The following is a 17,696-nucleotide window of genomic DNA, read 5'->3' on the forward strand; positions in this document are numbered from 1 at the left end:
AGGGACCTCCTAGTCACACTCTACATGAAGGAAAGGAGACATGTTTTCCCAGAACCAGAAGTAAGGGAAAATAGAGTGCTGTGAGCTGAAATGCATCCCCCCCAAATTCATATGTGGAGGCCCTAGCCCCCAATACTTCTCCTGTATTTGGAGATAGGGACTTTAAAAAGGTGATTAAGTTAAAATGAGGCTGATAGGGTGGGTCTTAATCCAAACTGACTGGGGTCCTTATAAGAAGAGGAAATTTGAACATCAGGGACTAGAGCACACAGAGGGATGACCCTGTGAAGAGGCAACAAGAAAGCGGCCATCTGCAAGCCAAGGAGAGAGGTGGCAGGAGAAACCAATCCCTGTGGGCACCTTGATCTTGGTCTTCCAGCCTCCAGAACTGTGAGAAAATAGATAAATTTCTTATGTTTAAGCCACCAAGTCTGTGATACTTTGTTATGGCAGCCCCAGCACCCTAATACATGGAGCCACTGGCTTCACCGCCGATTCACTCCGGGCTGCCCTGCATGCCATTTCCATGGAGTTACTCCTCTGAGGCCAGTGATGCCAAATCCAGCGAAGGACATGTCCCCTCAACCTGTCCTTAGCTCACAGAAGAGCAGCCTAGCAACCTGTCTTCAAGTTGAGAAATGGAAGAGTTGTATCAGTAGCAGAGAGCTGTGTGTAAGCAAATTGTGTTTCGTTTCTTGCACTTCGTCCTCAAGTACAAATGGAAGGAGGAAGATATGAATGAAGAAAGACTGTAGGGGAATGGTTTTTAACCACTATTTAAATAGCTCCAGGACTTCCCTGGTGGTCCAGTGGGTAAGACTCTGTGCTCCCAATGCAGGGGACCTGGGTTCGATCCCTGGTCGGGGAACTGGAGCCCGCATGCCGCAACTAAGAGTCCGCCTGCTGCAACTGAGACCTGGCACAACCAAAATAAATAAATAGATATTTTCAAAAACATCTACAAAGCTATGGACTCGGCAAAATACAGGAGTCTGTATTAGTTGCCTATGGCTGCTGTAGTTAATCACCGCAAACTTGGTTTAAAAACCGAGTTTATTCTTTCCTAGTTCTGGAGGCCAGAAGTTCTACATCAGTGTCTCTGGGCAGAGCTGTACTCTCTTCCTTGTTGCCTCTTCCAGTTTCTGGTGACTACCAGCATTCCTTTGCTTGTGACCACGCCACCCCAATGTCTGACGCAGTCTTAACGTCACATTCTCCTACTCTGTGTGCATCAGCCCTCTCTCTTCCTCTCTCTCTTATAAGAAAGCTTGTGGTCAGTTGTGGGGCCCGCTCAGATGATCCCGGATGATCTCCGCCACATCAAGAGTCTTACTTTAACCGCACCTGCAAAATCTCTTTTACTTGATAAGGTAACATTTACAGGTTCCAGGGATTAGGACTTGATATGTTGGGGTGGACATTATTCAGCCTCCTACAGAGTCCAAAATCTTTGCCTACAATTTCAAGAAGATCATGGACTCCAGGAGGAACATCTGCCCTGGCGTTGCATTTCACCATAGGTACGCTGTGAACAGATACGCTGGAGGCAGGTCTATTATCCACCATCCTCCTGACACCTCAGAATCAACTACAGTGCTGGTTAAAAGTACGAAATCCCACCCCCAGCTCTAGCCCTCGTCAGTCAGAATCTCCCAGAGGCCGGGCCCAGGAATCTGCATTTCCAACAAGCTCCCCCAAATGATTGAGGCAGCCAGCCATGCACGCATACTTTAGTGAGTATTGGTTAAGAGCCTGAGTGCCCAAGTCCCCTCACTGTTAAATGGACGTGGTGCTGCCACCTCCTTCACAGTAAAAAAAAAAAAGTCTGTGCGAGCTGTTTGCACAAAGAAAGCGCTAACCCTCTTTTCTTTTGTCCACTCCGCCTCTACGAAGGTGAAGAACTTTTATTGCTTATTTGAAATCCATTCCGCCTCATGTTTAATGCACCTGGCTTCAAGGCCCAGGGTTGAGGCGAGGAAGAGAGGGAGAGGGGAAGACTCGAAAACTCCTCCGGTCCCCGCAGCCAAGCTGCACTTGACGTCCCGGGGACCTGCGGGTCACCGCCCCAGCCCCTCGGCCGCCGGCGCACATTTGCGTCCTGCCCGAGGCGCCGCGGGGCGTCCGCCCCCGCGCTCCGTTGATTGGCCCCGCCTGCCAGCTCGTCATGCTCTTTTGTCTCGGGGGGTGGGGGGGGGTGGGGGGGGGTGGGGGGTGGCAGAGATAAAAGCAGCCACGGCTGCCGTGGGAACTGTGCGGCCTCGACTCGGCTACCACTCGCTGGGTGGCCGTGCGAAGCAGCTCCGTCGGGCGGTCCCGGGTCGCTCAGCGGCCGAGGAGGCGTCCGTCCTTTCGCCCTGCAGGGCCGCGGAGACTGAAGGCGGAATCACAGCTGTCAACGCCGGAGCGTCCGCTGCCCACCAGCCGAACACAGACAGGTAAAGCAAGGGGGCGCGATTGCCCCGCGAGGAGAGAGGAGGGGGAAGCCCTACCAGGACTGGGCGGCTCCCCGTTTGGGAAATCGAGGGGTGTGCGGCAGGGGGGAGGAGCACTCCCGCGGCCCGGCTGCGCTGAGGGAGGAGGTGGGGTTCCACTGGCTGCTGCCGAACGGGTAGGATTTGCCTGGATTGAGAGGGCGGGCGTTTTCGGGGGGAAGTGGCAAGGGGCGCGTTGGTATTGGGGGGAGAATCGCAAAGTGTCTGCCTTGAACCCCTTTGCATCTCCTCATCCCTTCCTGGGGGAGGAATACGTGGGTGTGAGCGTCCAACTCCTATTCCCTTTCTCCTTGGCAGGCGACCAAAGCCGAATCCGAACTTGAATTCTGTGCGGCTGATTGCAGAGCTGGTAGGGCGACGATTTCCCGGAGGAATTGTAATGGGAGGGGGGCTTGCTTTGGCTTGTATTCAGACGTGGGAGAAGGAATTTTCCGTCTGGGTACTACGGAGGCCGCTGGAGGAGGGGGGAGGGGAGGGGGCGGGGGCGGGCGCGGGGTGGGAGCGGGATGAGGGATGAGGCTGCTTCTGACCCTTCCCTCCCTGCCCTGCCCTCTGCGGCGGCGCAGTCTTGACGCCCTAAGGTCCCGGATCGGCGACCCCCGGGGGACAGCGATCGACCGTACCCCAGAGGCGAGCTTTCTCACGGAGGCCACCGGTTGCAGAAGCTGGAAGTGAAATAAAGGCGCGCGCTTGCTCCTGAGCTCCTGTAAGAATCTGAAAAATAATGGGGCGGGGGAGAGGGGACTTTAAGAAAGGGGTGTGGTTGAGACCGGAGACCAAGAGGTTAATGAGATCTTATTTATTCCCACAAATCTGTGACCGCTGTGCTCTATTTTGAGAGCCCAATATCAGCTCCATACACTGTTACACTTAGAATTAGAAGCAACAGTTGCCGTCCCTCTTGAAGGACTGGCGGGAGGGGATGGATGAGGCTGTAAAAAGCACCCTGCTTTTTACAAAGACACCGGCTGGCTCCGTGAGGTTGTAATTGCCAGTCTTCTGGAGGATATTTTTAGGGCAGTGGGCAGATATAAAATGTACTGCAGGATATTCAGGAAGGGAGATAATACAGCTGCAGCCCGTCCCTTATTAACTCCTCCTCCCGCTTTTTGTTTTGTTTTCTTTTTTTGCAGTTGCTACCGAGATAAGAGGAAGGCAGAGCCCCCCAGCACGCCTGCAGATTAGGCTCTTCCAAAAAGCCTGAGCATCTTGTTACATTCAGAAACCCGGTCATCGTCCGTCATGGCTAGCATCATTGCGCGCGTGGGTAACAGCCGGCGGCAGAACGCACCCTTGCCGCCTTGGGCCCATTCTATGCTAAGGTCCCTGGAGAGAAGTCTTGGTCCTTTAATGGCCAACATGGCAGAGAGAAACATGAAGTTGTTCTCGGGGAGGGTGATGCCAGCCCAGGGGGAAGAAACCTTTGAAAACTGGCTGACCCAAGTCAATGGGGTCCTACCAGATTGGAATATGTCTGAGGAGGAAAAACTCAAGCGCTTGATGAAAACCCTGAGGGGCCCCGCGCGGGAGGTCATGCGTTTGCTGCAGGCGGCCAACCCCAATCTAAGTGTGGCAGATTTCTTGCACGCCATGAAATTGGTGTTTGGGGAGTCTGAAAGCAGTGTGACCGCTCATGGTAGATTTTTTAACACCCTGCAGGCACAAGGGGAGAAAGCCTCCCTTTACGTGATCCGTTTAGAGGTGCAGCTCCAGAATGCTATTCAGGCAGGGATCATAGCTCAGAAAGATGCAAACCAGAGTCGCCTGCACCAGCTCCTTTTAGGGGCTGAGCTGAATGGGGACCTGCGCTTCAGGCTGAAGAATCTTCTCAGGATGTATGCAAATGAGCAGGAACGTCTCCCCAGCTTCCTGGAGTTAATCAGAATGATAAGGGAGGAAGAGGATTGGGATGACACTTTTATTAAACGGAAGCGGGCCAAGAGATCTGAGTCAATGGTGGAGAGGGCAACTAGCCCAGTGGCATTTGGGGGCTCCCGACCCATAGTGATCGGTAATGCCGACTGCAGCGTGATAGAGATAGATGATACCCCCGATGATGACTCAGATGAGGATGTGATCCTGGTGGAGTCTCAGGACCCTCCACTTTCATTCTCGAGTTCTCCTCTCCCCAGACGCAGGGCCAGACCTCGGAATCAAGTGCTAGTCATTGATTCCCCCAGCAATTCCAGGGCTCAATCTCCTTGTACCAGCGGGGGTTCTGGGTATAAGAATGATGGTCCTGGGGATGTGCGTAGAACCAGGAAGCGAAAAAACACAATCCACTGTTCGTACTGTGGACAGGAGGGCCACTCAAAGGAAACCTGTGACAATGAGAGCAACAAGGCCCAGATGTTTGAGAACCTGATTATCACCCTGCAGGAGCTGACGCATACCGAGGAGGAGGGGTCAAGAGAGGCCCCTGGCCAACCCAGTGACCCTTCTGAGCCACAGTGAGGTGCTAGCCCCCAGCTTTAAATGAACCCTAACCTATATACAGAGTCCAGCAATGGGAAAAATGGCGGGTGGTGCTTCTAATTGCATGAATGAATCCACAAGGTGGCTTTCTTTTGGGGTGGAAGACAAAGGGTCTTGAATATTAGCACAGTGGAGGGAGATGGCCTGACCTCCGTCCTTGCTTCCAATCCCCTGCTGCCCAAGGGTCTACCTTCTGTGTGTGCCCCTTTCCTTGATGGCTTTATTCTCTTTGTGAAACTGGTATAATTCATTGTTAAATATTAAAACAATAAAGGGAAGTACAAAAAGTACAAGTAACCCCAAACCCTCCAACCCTTATATAACCATTGTCAACCCTGTGATGAATGTCCTTCTAGATAGTTCCCTATACCTATGTACCCAGACAGATATATGTATAGAAAAAAGTGATCAAATATAAGTGCCGTTCTAAAGTGTATTTTTTCACCAAATAATATATGTTGTGGGCGTCTTTCTATGTCAATAAATATATATCAGCATCTATCTTAATGTCTCTGATATTATTTTAGGAAGAAGTAAAGGAAAAAGGAATAAGAAAAATATAGTAAAAAGCTATGAACGGTGGGGTTATACCCTGAGGTGGGGTTTTTATTAACTTCCCTTTGCAGATGGGGAAAAAGGAAGAAGAAATGGGCTGACATATTCCCCAGAGGTAAATGGACAGAGCCCCTTTACCACAGCTGACCTGTCCCTTAGGTCACAGAGCCAAACTGTGGCACCCGCTAGCTGACGACACGCTAATGCTTTCTTCTCTAATGTATCCAGAGGATTCTGACAGCGGGGGAGTCTGGTGCTGAATAGCCCAAAATGAGGAGCCCAGCGGCTCCGTTCCTGACCACTTTGGGGAGGGGCATCCCTCCCTCCTCTGGGTGGACTTCTGAGATCGCTGCTGCCGCTGCTTCACCGCATCCTGGTCACAACCGGGAATCTCTCCTGGGGGCTGACATGGCCCTCTTCCCACTCCCCAGTTAAGGAAAGGGAGCCCAGCACCAGGAGGCTCAGCTCCTCACAGCGCCCTGAGCCTCAGCCTGGAAGCCCTGAAGCTACATGTTAGAGCACACGTGCAGCCCGAGGACTCCAAGCCCAACCCCACTCACCCCAGGAACTGAGAATAGCTGGGGAGGAGCGAAAAGCAATATAGTTGCCAGGACGCATGAAGGAACACGGGGATCAGAAAGCCTGGAAGCTCTCCACGTTATTTTAGTGGAGTGGTGGGCATTCATGGCCTGGAGAGGCGGGATGGGGTTGGGGGGGGGGCGGAGAACCTTCCCAGGAACCTGCCCTGTCCCCTCTCCTGATCTCATATCGGAGGGTGGTAAAAGAGGACGTATCTGACCTCAGACCCTGAGGATCCCTATGTTTCTTGTAGGTGTATAAGTTCCTACCTCTGTGAGCAGGACAGGGCTGGGGGTGGGTGGTGGAGGGGGACGACTGCATTTAAGCCATGGGGTGGAGCGAAACGAACGCGCACACCTGGGGACCTGAAGCAGCTGTCCTGCAGGAAATCGGTGCTCCACAGAGCCGAGAGGACAGCGCTCGCAGCAGTGGGAGATGGTGTGTCAGGGGCTAAGCACAGAGCAAGAGCAGAGCAGCTGAGGGCCCGATGACCAGGGACACTCACATGGAGCCTGACAGGGACAGGAAGCCCGGTGGGAATCACAGACTCCAGGGTTTCATACAGAACTCTGGGCTGTGTGTGCCAGGAATGGTACAGCTTGAGGCGCCCAGGGAGAGACAGCGGGCTTCTAATTATGTTAGCAGGTGAGGGCGGAGGGAGGGGGAGATGCCAGGCGCTGTAAGAAGCCAGTGCAGCCTTCCCTGGGCTGCCACGCCTTGAACCTGCCTTGAAAGACACCCCCCAGTGCCCCCCCCACACACCGCCACACACTCTCTCTCGGTGCAGGGGTTTGGAGGCTCAGCCTCCCTAGCTCTGCCATTACTCCTCCCCCACCCCTAGCATCCCAGGTTTGCCTTAAGCCTCGGCCTCCTTAACCCTCCTGGCCAGAGGGAGACTGGGAGGGCCTCTCTGCCTCGGACCCTTTAGCTGAGAACCGGCCAGGAGCGCAGCCTCTAGAGGCCCTCTCCTTGCATCCATCCATGGCAGCTCTGGGACCTTGGTAGCCACCTCCATCTCTCCAGAGCCAAAGAGGACCCCCCCCATCACCTTCAGGCAAGAGGCAGCTCCACTCAGGCCCCCAAAGCCACAGGGACCACCACCATTTCCCAGCTCACATAGATTTTTAACCCTTAATTCCTCATACCTCTCCCTTTCTGCTCGTCTTAATTTTACCTTATAAATACTTGTTGAATATTTGCCCAAAGACCCACTTTATGTTGCCATAATTTCTTTCTGGCACCAGGTAGAAGAGAAACCTGAAATGATAGATAAATAAATTCTGCCCGTCTCACTACCCTCCTTTTCACTGGAGTTAGCTTGGGAGTTCAGCATAGACCACCGCCTTGAAAATCTGTTCTGTGATTCACCCCCCTTTTCTTCCCTCCTCCATCCTCCTCTTTATCGTATGAACTTGAGATTGTCTACACTTTTATTTCGCCAACCTGATGTGATCTGACATTTCTTTTTTCACTTTGTGTGACACTGGCTTTTCCTTTACTCAAGAAATATGTATTCTCACTAATTAGGAGACATGGAACCGAGACCTGGGCATTCAGATCAGACTAATGGGGTTAGCCTAAAAAAGACTTCATCTCAAACGATAGGCTTCTTTTCTTCCTTTCTGCCTTCATTTCTCATTGGTCGCTAGGAGATGAAAATCACCCTTTTGTCTTGTCAGAAGAAACTGGCCTCCGAGTACCCTTCTGCATTATGTCTCTCTCCTTCCTGGCACTCTTTTCCCTTGGTTTCCATGAGACCCTCTCTCACGGTTCCCCCCTCCCCGACCTTCTTGGTGCCCAGTTCTGAGTCTCCTTTGCTGAATCTTCTCCTTCTTCCTGATCCTTCCATAATAGTAATCAAAATCATCACAACTGCGATTTATTAAGAGCTTACTGAGTACCAGGCACCCTGTACCAAGTCCTTTAAACACATTAGCTCCTTTAAGCCTCAGATCAACTCCATAAAATAGGTATTACGATTAGCACATGTTTCAGATGAGGAAACACTCCGCAAAGTGAAGAAACCCGCCTAGGGGCATGCAGCTAGTTAGTGGTGGAGCCAGAGGTCACTCTCCCAGGTGAGAAGGCTATGCTTCTTACACGTCTTAACTCTCCTGTGTTCACAGCACCCTACGATGTAGGTGTTATTATCTGCATATGAAGTATGAGGAAACTGAGGTTTATAAATTCAGGATAATAAGACCTGTCTTCCCCAGGTGCCCAGTGTATGAGTGACTGGCATAGGGCTGGTCCATTGTAGGCTCTCAAGAAATGGTAGCTATTATTACTCGGCTAGAATGCATTATTCTGCTACAGAAGGAAGGACGGGGAAAATTAAATGCAGTCCATGCTACGCAGGCAGTGCTGATTCAGTGTTAATCTGACACCATGACAGTTGGGCTCCAGGAGCTACGCCGAACCTGGCCCCTGACAGGTACAAGAGTGGATTCAGAAATGCCTGAGTGTTTTAGTGATGGTGATGATGGTGGTAATGATGATGATTGATGATGGGGTGATAAGGGAACACTTACTGAATGCCGAGGTGGATTTCTCCTACTTTTGGTGTCCCCAGAGGAGGTCTCCTTCCCCCACATGTCAGAGGCATTCCTATCCTTTCAGACAGGTCAAGACCAGCCAAGTCTTCCCCCACTCAAACAACTCCCCTGAGCAGCAGATGGGAGCTAGGGGTCAGGGGAGCTGATCCCAGAGGGTCACACAGGCTCCCCAGTGCGTGGCTGGAAGGAGACATGACTGAGGTCTGAGGAGTTCTTTACGATCCAGGTAACCCGCCAATCCTGTCACTACCAGGGATCTCAGGGACAGGATAAAAGGGGGCACAGGGAGTGGGGCTGGGTTTCCCACTGCATCCTGACAGGGTGTATGGATCTCCAGCTGCAGCATCTCATCTCAGATCAGAGGTCACAGTTTATCATGGCCTCTCACAACTGCTCTTTCAGATATGTACCACACTCACCATCCCCACTTTACAGACCAGCATGTTGACACACACATGGTTATAGGACCTTGCCTAAGATCAGACAGCTAGTAAAAGTTGGAGCTGGAACTGAACATCAGATTTGCCCCTCCCCAGAGACTGCAGTCTTTACCACTGTGTTGTAAAGTCATTCCTAAGGTAACAGGTACAAGACATCTGATCATTCTGTTGGCTGCATCCTGGGTATGGATTTCTGAATTGTCACACTCACACCCTAAGCATAGTAGGATGGCCTTGGTCTCATTTCTTTTATTGAACAAGGCAGAAAAAGTTATCATTTTAGGAAACTTCCATCTCAGAGCCTGAAACCATCTTCTCCTCGTATTTATTTTTATATCCAATTTCTGGGATAAGATACTAAAAATAACAAATTGTTGGTAAGGACGTGGGCTAGAGTCTCTCTCCCACACTGCTGGCAGGACTGAGAATTGACACATTCTTTCTACAAGGCCAAGGGGAAATGTATCAAAGGTTGAATGTGAAAACCCTGAATCCAGCAGTTTAACTTCCCGAAATTGAGGCTAAGAAAGTAACTGAACAAGTGTAAAAATTCTTATGAACAAAGATGTTTATTCTAGCTTTTAATTTTTTTGTAATAGTGGAAAACTGGAAACAACTTGAAAGACCACGAGTAAAGTTTGGCTGAATAAATTAGGCTCCGCACTTGGAATGGAATGCTACGCTTTTAAAACTCTGGGAGTGCTTTCAGATCATTGGGCCCAACCAGACAAATGAAGAGTGGTCCCTCTAGAAAGGGGCTTAGAAGACCACCAGTCCACCAGGGCTTATGTGTTATCTGTGACTCCCAATGTGCTGTGTCTATCAGCCTGGTCCTCCCCTTCATCTGGCAAAACTCTTGTCAAATTTCTAGTATCATCTCCCCTGGCACTGCTTCGGGACAGCTTTCTCTGACTCCACTAAAGGTCATTCCTTACAGCTTAGGTAGTACTTTGTATTGTAACTGCTTGTCTAATTATCTGTCCTCCCCAGGAGGCTTATAACCCCTGTGCAGAGCACAGGAAGTTTTCAATACCTTGGTACAGAATCCAGGCACACTCTCACTACACGTGTTTGCCCTGGTTATTGTAACTCTTCCTCTAGATATCCCTGTGCCTTGACTCCCCACCATGTTCAAGTATTTGCTCAAATGGCACCTCCTCCTGAACAGCCCATTTAAAACTGCGCACCTGCACCCCCCAAAATAAAATACTTAGGAATAAACCTGACCAAGGAGGTGAAAGACATACGTTGAGAACTATAAAACATTGATAAAGGAAACTGAAGATGATTCAAAGAAATGGAAAGATATCCCATGCTCTTGGACTGGAAGAATGAATATTGTTAAAAAGGCCATGCTACCCAAAGCAACCTACAGATTTAATGCAATCCCTATCAAATTACCCATGACATTCTTCACAGAAGTAAGACAAGTAATCCTAAAATTTATACGGAACCACAAAAGACCCAGAATTGCCAAAGCAATCCTGAAGGAAAAGAATAAAGCAGGAGGCATAACCCTCCCAGACTTGAGACAATACTACAAAGCTACAGTAATCAAAACACTGTGGTACTGGCACAAAAACAGACATATGGATCAGTGGAACAGAATAGAGAGCTCAGAAATAAACCCACACACCTACAGTCAATTAACCTTTTGACAAAGAAGGCAAGAATATACAATGGGAAAAAGACAGTCTCTTCAGCAAGTGGTGTTGGGAAAGTTGGACAGCCACATGTAAATCAATGAAGTTAGAACACACCCTCTCATCATACACAAAAATACACTCAAAATGGCTTAAAGACTACATAAGATATGACCTAAGTGTCCATCAACAGATGAATGGATAAAGAAGATGTGGCACATATATACAATGGAATATTACTCAGCCATAAAAAGAAACGAGATTGAGTTATTTGTAGTGAGGTGGATGGACCTAGAGTCTGTCATACAGAGTGAAGTAAGTCAGAAAGGGAAAAACAAATACCGTATGCTAACACATATATATGGAATCTAAGAAAAAAAATGTCATGAAGAACCTAGGGGTAAGACGGGAATAAAGACACAACCTACTAGAGAATGGACTTGAGGATATGGGGAGGGGGAAGGGTAAGCTGTGACAAAGTGAGAGAGTGGCATGGACATATATACACTACCAAACGTAAAATAGATAGCTAGGGGGAAGCAGCCGCATAGCACAGGGAAATCAGCTCAGTGCTTTGTGTCCACCTAGAGGGGTGGGATAGGGAGGGTGGGAGGAAGGGAGACGCAAGAGGGAAGCGATATGGGAACATATGTATATGTATAACTGATTCACTTTGTTATAAAGCAGAAACTAACACACCATTGTAAAGCAATTATACTCCAATAAAGATGTTAAAAAAATTAAAAAATAAAACTCCTAGAAGAAATCATAGGCAAAACATTCTCTGACATAAATCATACCAATGTTTCCTTAGGTCAGTCTCCCAAGGCAATAGAAATAAAAACAAAAATAAACAAATGGGACCTAATCAAACTTACAAGCTCTGCACAGCAAAGGAAACCATAAGCAAAACAAAAAGACAACCTACAGAATGGGAAAAAATATTTGCAAATGATGCAACCGATGAGGGCTTAATTTCCAAAGTATACAAACAGCTCATACAACTCAACAAAAACAAAAAAACAAACAAAAAAATGGGCAGAAGACCTAAATAGACATTTCTCCAAAAAAAAAAAAAAATACAAATGGCCAATAGGCGCATGAAAAGCTGCTCAACATCACTAATCATTAGAGAAATGCAAATCAAAACTACAGTGAGGTACCACCTCACACCACTCAGAATGGTCATCATTAAAAAATCTACAAATAACAAATGCTGGAGAGAGTGTGGCAAAAAGTGAACCCTCCTACATTGTTGGTGGGAATGTGAGTTGGTACAGCCACTATGGAAAACAGTATGAAGCTTCCTCAGAAAACTAAAAATAGAATTACCATATGATCCAGCAATCCCACCCCTGGGCATATATCCAGACAAAACTCTAATCCAATAGCCAAGACATGGAAACAACCTAAATGTTCATCGACATGATGATGAATGGATAAAGAAGATGTGGTAATATATATACAGTGAAATATTACTCAGTCATAAAAAAGAATTAAATATTGCCATTTGAAGCAACATGGATACAACTAGAGATTATCATACTAAGTGAAGTAAGTCAGAAAGAGAAAGACAAATACCGTATGATATCACTTATATGTGGAATCTAAATATGACACAAATGAACCTATCTATGAAACAGAAAGAGATGCATGGACATAGAGAACAGACTGATGGTTGCCAAGAGGGAGGTGTTTGGGGAGGGATGGAGTGGGAGGTTGGGGTTAGCAGATGTAAGCTATTATATATGGAATGGATCAACAACAAGGTCCTAATGTATAGCCCAGGGAACTATATTTAGTATCCTATGATAAACCATAATGGAAAAGAATATATAAAAAAGAATTGTATATAACTGAATCACTTTGCTGTGCAGCAGAAATTAACACAACACTGTAAATCAACTATACTTCAATTAAAAAAAATAAATAGAACTGCACACCTGGACCAGCATTCTCATTTCCCTTTCCCTGCTGTTTGCCCATCACATGCCTCTCTTCTAGCATACTACATAATTTACTGATTTATTATGTTAATCGTTTATTCCCGCCTCTCCCCACTAGACTATAAACATTTTAGTCTGCTTAGTTCACTGGTGTATCCTCAGCTCCTAGAACACTGCCTGGAACATAAGCTGGATCTCAATAAATGTTTGTGGCTAGAATGAATGAAGTGCTTGTCACACAGTAGGTACTCAGCGAATGGCAACCTTTATTATTGCTCCTTTCCTGGAACAAATTTTACTGGAGGGGAGTCAGTCAAGGAGAGAACAGTGTACACTGCTGAACCACCACCCATCTAGTTGAGATCAGAAACCTGGGAGACTTTCTAGATCAATTGCTTGTTTCTCACTCTCCCAGGTTGTCATTTATTAGTTGGACCATTCACTCCTAGCATGGCAGAAAGTGAGAGATGGGTTTCTTTGTGGCTACATACATGTCACATCATCAGACCTTAGGTTTAGGTGTTTCAAAGTCCCAATCACTCCATGTGCATTTGTAAATATTAAAGATAACTGCCCTGTAAAATATGAATGTTTTGGGTAGTGTTTGCTCTTTCCCTTTTATTAAAGGATAATTAAGAATAATAATTATGTGGTGCAGCCACTATGGAAAACGGTATGGAGGTTCCTTAAAAAACTAAAAATAGAGCTACCATATGATCCAGCAATCCCACTCCTGGGCATGTATCCAGAAAAGAGGAAAACTCTAATTCAAAAAGATACATGCACCCCAATGTTTATAGTAGCACTGTTTACAATAGTCAAGACATGGAAACAACCCAAGTGCCCATCAACAGATGACTGATTTAAGAAGATGTGGTATATATATACACATACAATGGGATATTACTCAGCCATAAAAACAGATGAAATATTGCCATTTGCAGCAACATGGATGGACCTAGAGAATATCATACGAAGTGAGGTCAGACAAAGACAAATACTACACGATATCACTTATATGTGGAATCTAAAAAATAGTACAAATAGTACTTATTTACAAAACGGAAACAGACTCACCGACATAAAAACAAACTTATGGTTACCAAAGGGGAAAGGGAGGGGGGAGGAATAAATTAGGAGTATGGGATCAACAGATACAAACTACTATACATAAAATAGATAAGCAACAAGGATTTACTGTGTAACACAGGGAACTATATTCAATATCTTGTGATAACCTATAATGGAAAATAATCTGAAAAATATATATGTAACTGAGTCACTTTGCTGTACACTTGAAACTAACACAATATTGTAAATCAACTATACTTCAATAAAAATATGTAAGACTTGCATGCATAATAAATAAATAACCTAAGATGTAAAAAAAGAGTAAAATAATGAATATTATTTTCATTCGCTATGTGTTGAACATGTCAATAATATAGTAAGAATTATTAACCCCATTTTAGAGGCGATAAATGGGTCTCAGCAAGAGACAGCAACAGGATTAAGGTGTCATATGCCAGTAAACAGATGGTAAGTCTGGCACCAAAGCCTATGAACTTTCCATCATATATCTGAAGTAGAAGTGTTGACATTAATGAGAAAAACTGTATCACAGTGGAAGATCAGTTATTGGGGCAGGGGTACCAGGCAGATATGAACATCTGATCAATTTCCTGTTCATCAAGCACAGGTTAAAGCTGTTTGAAAATCTGTAAGTAAAAGAACTTAAATTTTACTAGAGGGAACATGATGGAGGTTGATTTTAAATATCCTGAATGGACCAAGATCTAATTTAGCTCAGGGAAACATAATTGAAAATAGAATGTCTTCAGTATCACTGATCTCTGAAACTCAAGAAATGACACATAAACTTTTTCCTTCTCTGTCTGCCAGAATGCTTGGTAAAACTATTTTATTCACCAAATAATTTTAGAGTTGTTATAAAAGTATTTAGAATGTCACAAAACTATACAAAATATTTTACATGGTTAATATTTAAATAGCCATAAAAGTATACAGGAAGAAAAAATAAACCATAGGTGAATACTGAACATTGTGGCATATTTCTTTTAAATCCTTTTTCTAACTTTGTGGGTGTAGATATATGTACAATTTATTGAGTAAATTTTGTTCTTTTTCTGTTAATAAGTGCAATAATTTCAAAAGTAGAAAATAAAGATTGGCAAAAAGAGAAGTAAGGGGGTGGTAAAGCCTGAGCAAATATAAAAACACCCCCCCCCCCCGCCAAATACAAGAAATAAACACTGTGCTGTTACTGGCTGACAAATAATGATCATTAATTGTAGTAAGTATGCTTATTTTCATAGACAAAGCAAAAGAATTGGTGGAAACGTTTCTGAAAATAAAATGAGGGACGTTAATGTAAAATCTGAAAGGCTTAGGAAAAGAAAATGATAAAACTCTTTTTACCATTAGAAGATACGAATGAAAGGAGAGAACTGAAGCTCAGCTAGAGGATGGTGGGTGAGCGTGGTGGATGTAGAGGAAGACATTGTCATAAAATCACCCAGGCCCCAGCCACATCACAGGCTGACCTCACAATTACAATGCAGGGATCCTCTGCCCCACTTGGCTTACTATTAAGTGCAGTAGCTCATCAGAATAAAACAAGAGTGGTGAGAGCCACGGCAGGGGTGAGCCAGGGGACAGTCAGAACACAGAGGAGGGCCCTATAATCCGCGGGGTCAGGCTTCTCACAGGGGGTCATGTGCAGGCTGTAGGACTAGTATCCTCAGCAACTGGAAGCTCCGAGGGATCAGAGCTCTAACCAATGTGAAAGCTACATACCTTACCACTGTGGTCAGAGAGCCCCAAGCTGGAGGTCCAAGAGGCGGGAGGAGCACACTGTTTCCAAGTTGAAGGTCTTGAGCTGTGGTGCTGAGGTCTCAGGGGCACTGGATGTCAGTGGGGACTTCAAAACCGTCAAGTGCTGGCTCCCCAAATATCACCAATGCACCTGTTGATAGGACAATGCTGAATTTATCACTTACCTCTGTAAGGGAGAACCCTCACCTCACAAAGCTTTGCCACTGTTTCAGGGAGGAAGGAAAGGGCAGAATTTATTGAGAAATGAAAGCATGGTTTAAGGCAGAGGGTCTTTCAACTCTGGGGCTTGATTAGGATTGGGTAAGGATCATGATACCAACAGTCTGGGACTGGTGGAAGCTGCAAGGGGAGGATTTTGAGGAGAGGGACTTAAAGAATTTCAGAGAGCAAACTGTTGCTGCTTTCCATTGAAGAGTTGATGGATCTTTGGGGACGTTGCTGTAGTGAAGAAACTGTTTGCCTGGACAGAGGAGTCCTGGAAAAGTAATGCCAACGAAGACAGTGGACTAGCAAGACACATTTATGTACATAGTATGGCGTGCTTTTGTTTCTGTGTCCAGGCTGAGTGTGCGGATGGACTGTTTCCTCATATACAAAACATTTTTATGAATAATTCACCTTAGGTATGCGTTTGTTTGGTAGTGTCAAAATCCTTTCGTTTCTCTGAATCTCGAGGAAAGATAATACTCTTATCCTGAGAAACAACTAAATAGCTAGCTTTAACAGTCTGGTAAACCCTTTGGGTGGATTATTTTATTTAATCCTCACAAACACCTTGTGAAGTTGGTACTATTATTATCCCTATTTTATAAGAGGAGGAAACTGAGGCTCAGGGAGGTAATAATTAGCTCATATCGATGAGGCTACAAATGCATTTTTTCGGAACGTCAACAAAAACCATCTTCAACAAAGCTTCCTTATTCTGTTCCGTTTTTGCAGAAGGGAGCTGGCATCCAGGTTCGAGATAATTATTTGACCATTCTGTCCTCTTTGGGGTCCTTCTCCCTTTGGGGAGAAAGGAGGAAGGGGTGGAGGCCGCCTCCACCTACTCCACTTTGGATCTGGGTCAGCTCCCCTCGGAATCGCGGCTTCGCCCTGGGCCAGCGGCGCGGCCACTTCCGCCGCAGATGCCTCCGCCTCTGCCTGGGCTGCCCCGCGGACCGGAAGCCACTCGCCAGTCCACGCATGCTCCGACCAGCTGGTGATAACAGCGCCGGTTTTGCCCGCTTCCGGCTACCAGGGGGCGCCAAGACATAATCGCGCGTGCGGGGAGGGGTGGCGGTCACGTGGTCAGGGAGCCGAGCGCTGGGGCGTAGGGGACCGCGGCTTGGAACTCCGGACCGCTGCAAGCCTGCTCAGGCTGCTTGTCTTCATCGCCTTCTTTCGCTGTGCGCGGACCACACGGTGGAACTGTAGCGGCGAAAGCGACTGAGGTCTGGGCGCAATTATCTGTAACCTCCTGGCGACCCTGCAAGAAGACGCGTGAGTTTCCCGGGCACCAGGAGGCCCTGGGAGGAGACACCTCACCCTTACTTTGTGGCAGTTTTTGCCCATTCCGCAACGCAAAGAAGGAGGGACTCGGTCCCAGCCTTTCCCCTAGCTCGGAGAGGTGCTGTTCCATCCCCTGGCACGTCCCCCATCGCCCTTAGATAGGTGTGCTTTCCTCTGGAGTATCCAAGGGGGCGGGTCTGGAGGGGAGGAGTTAGTATCTATCAGCTGTTCTGGCAGGACATCCTTGCCTAGTAAGCACTGACCAAATTGCCAAAAAAAATACCCAAACACACAAGCAAAAACCACTAACATTTTCACAGATATGCTGTAATAGAATAATTCACCTGGTTGTGAACAAGGCTTGAGAGTTGCAAGAAGTGAATTTGTTACCTGACTACAGTTTATTGCTTGGAGTAGGGGCCTGGCGCACTCACACTTAAACTGGCAGACCACAGATTGTCCAGATTACACACTGGGATCACCCAACCGGAAACGCATTGTACACCTCATCACGCAATATTCAGAGAGGCTGACTTTGATGTTTCTGTCAGCACAGCCCCAAACCCCAACCGACAAAAATGCCTCAGAAACTTCATTTACCACAGTTCTTACCAGGTCTTGTCATGGAGGAAGAAAGTTAATTTAGAGAGAAACTAAATAATGT

The 17,696-nt window shown here is 46.8% G+C and overlaps 1 protein-coding gene across 1 annotated transcript; it reads left to right on the plus strand.

Moving 5' to 3' along the window:
• Positions 1-2,295: 2,295 nt before the first annotated feature.
• ZCCHC12 (zinc finger CCHC-type containing 12) lies at positions 2,296-5,462 on the plus strand. The gene is made up of 4 exons (XM_082681389.1): positions 2,296-2,435; positions 2,790-2,841; positions 3,059-3,198; positions 3,626-5,462. The coding sequence occupies exon 4, from the start codon at positions 3,735-3,737 to the stop codon at positions 4,944-4,946; it is 1,212 nt and encodes a 403-aa protein (XP_082537515.1). The 5' UTR covers positions 2,296-2,435; positions 2,790-2,841; positions 3,059-3,198; positions 3,626-3,734; the 3' UTR covers positions 4,947-5,462.
• The last annotated feature ends 12,234 nt before the right edge of the window (positions 5,463-17,696 follow it).

Source organism: Grampus griseus (genome assembly GCF_964374135.1).
Source record: "Grampus griseus genome assembly, chromosome: X".
NCBI lineage: Eukaryota > Metazoa > Chordata > Mammalia > Artiodactyla > Delphinidae > Grampus > Grampus griseus.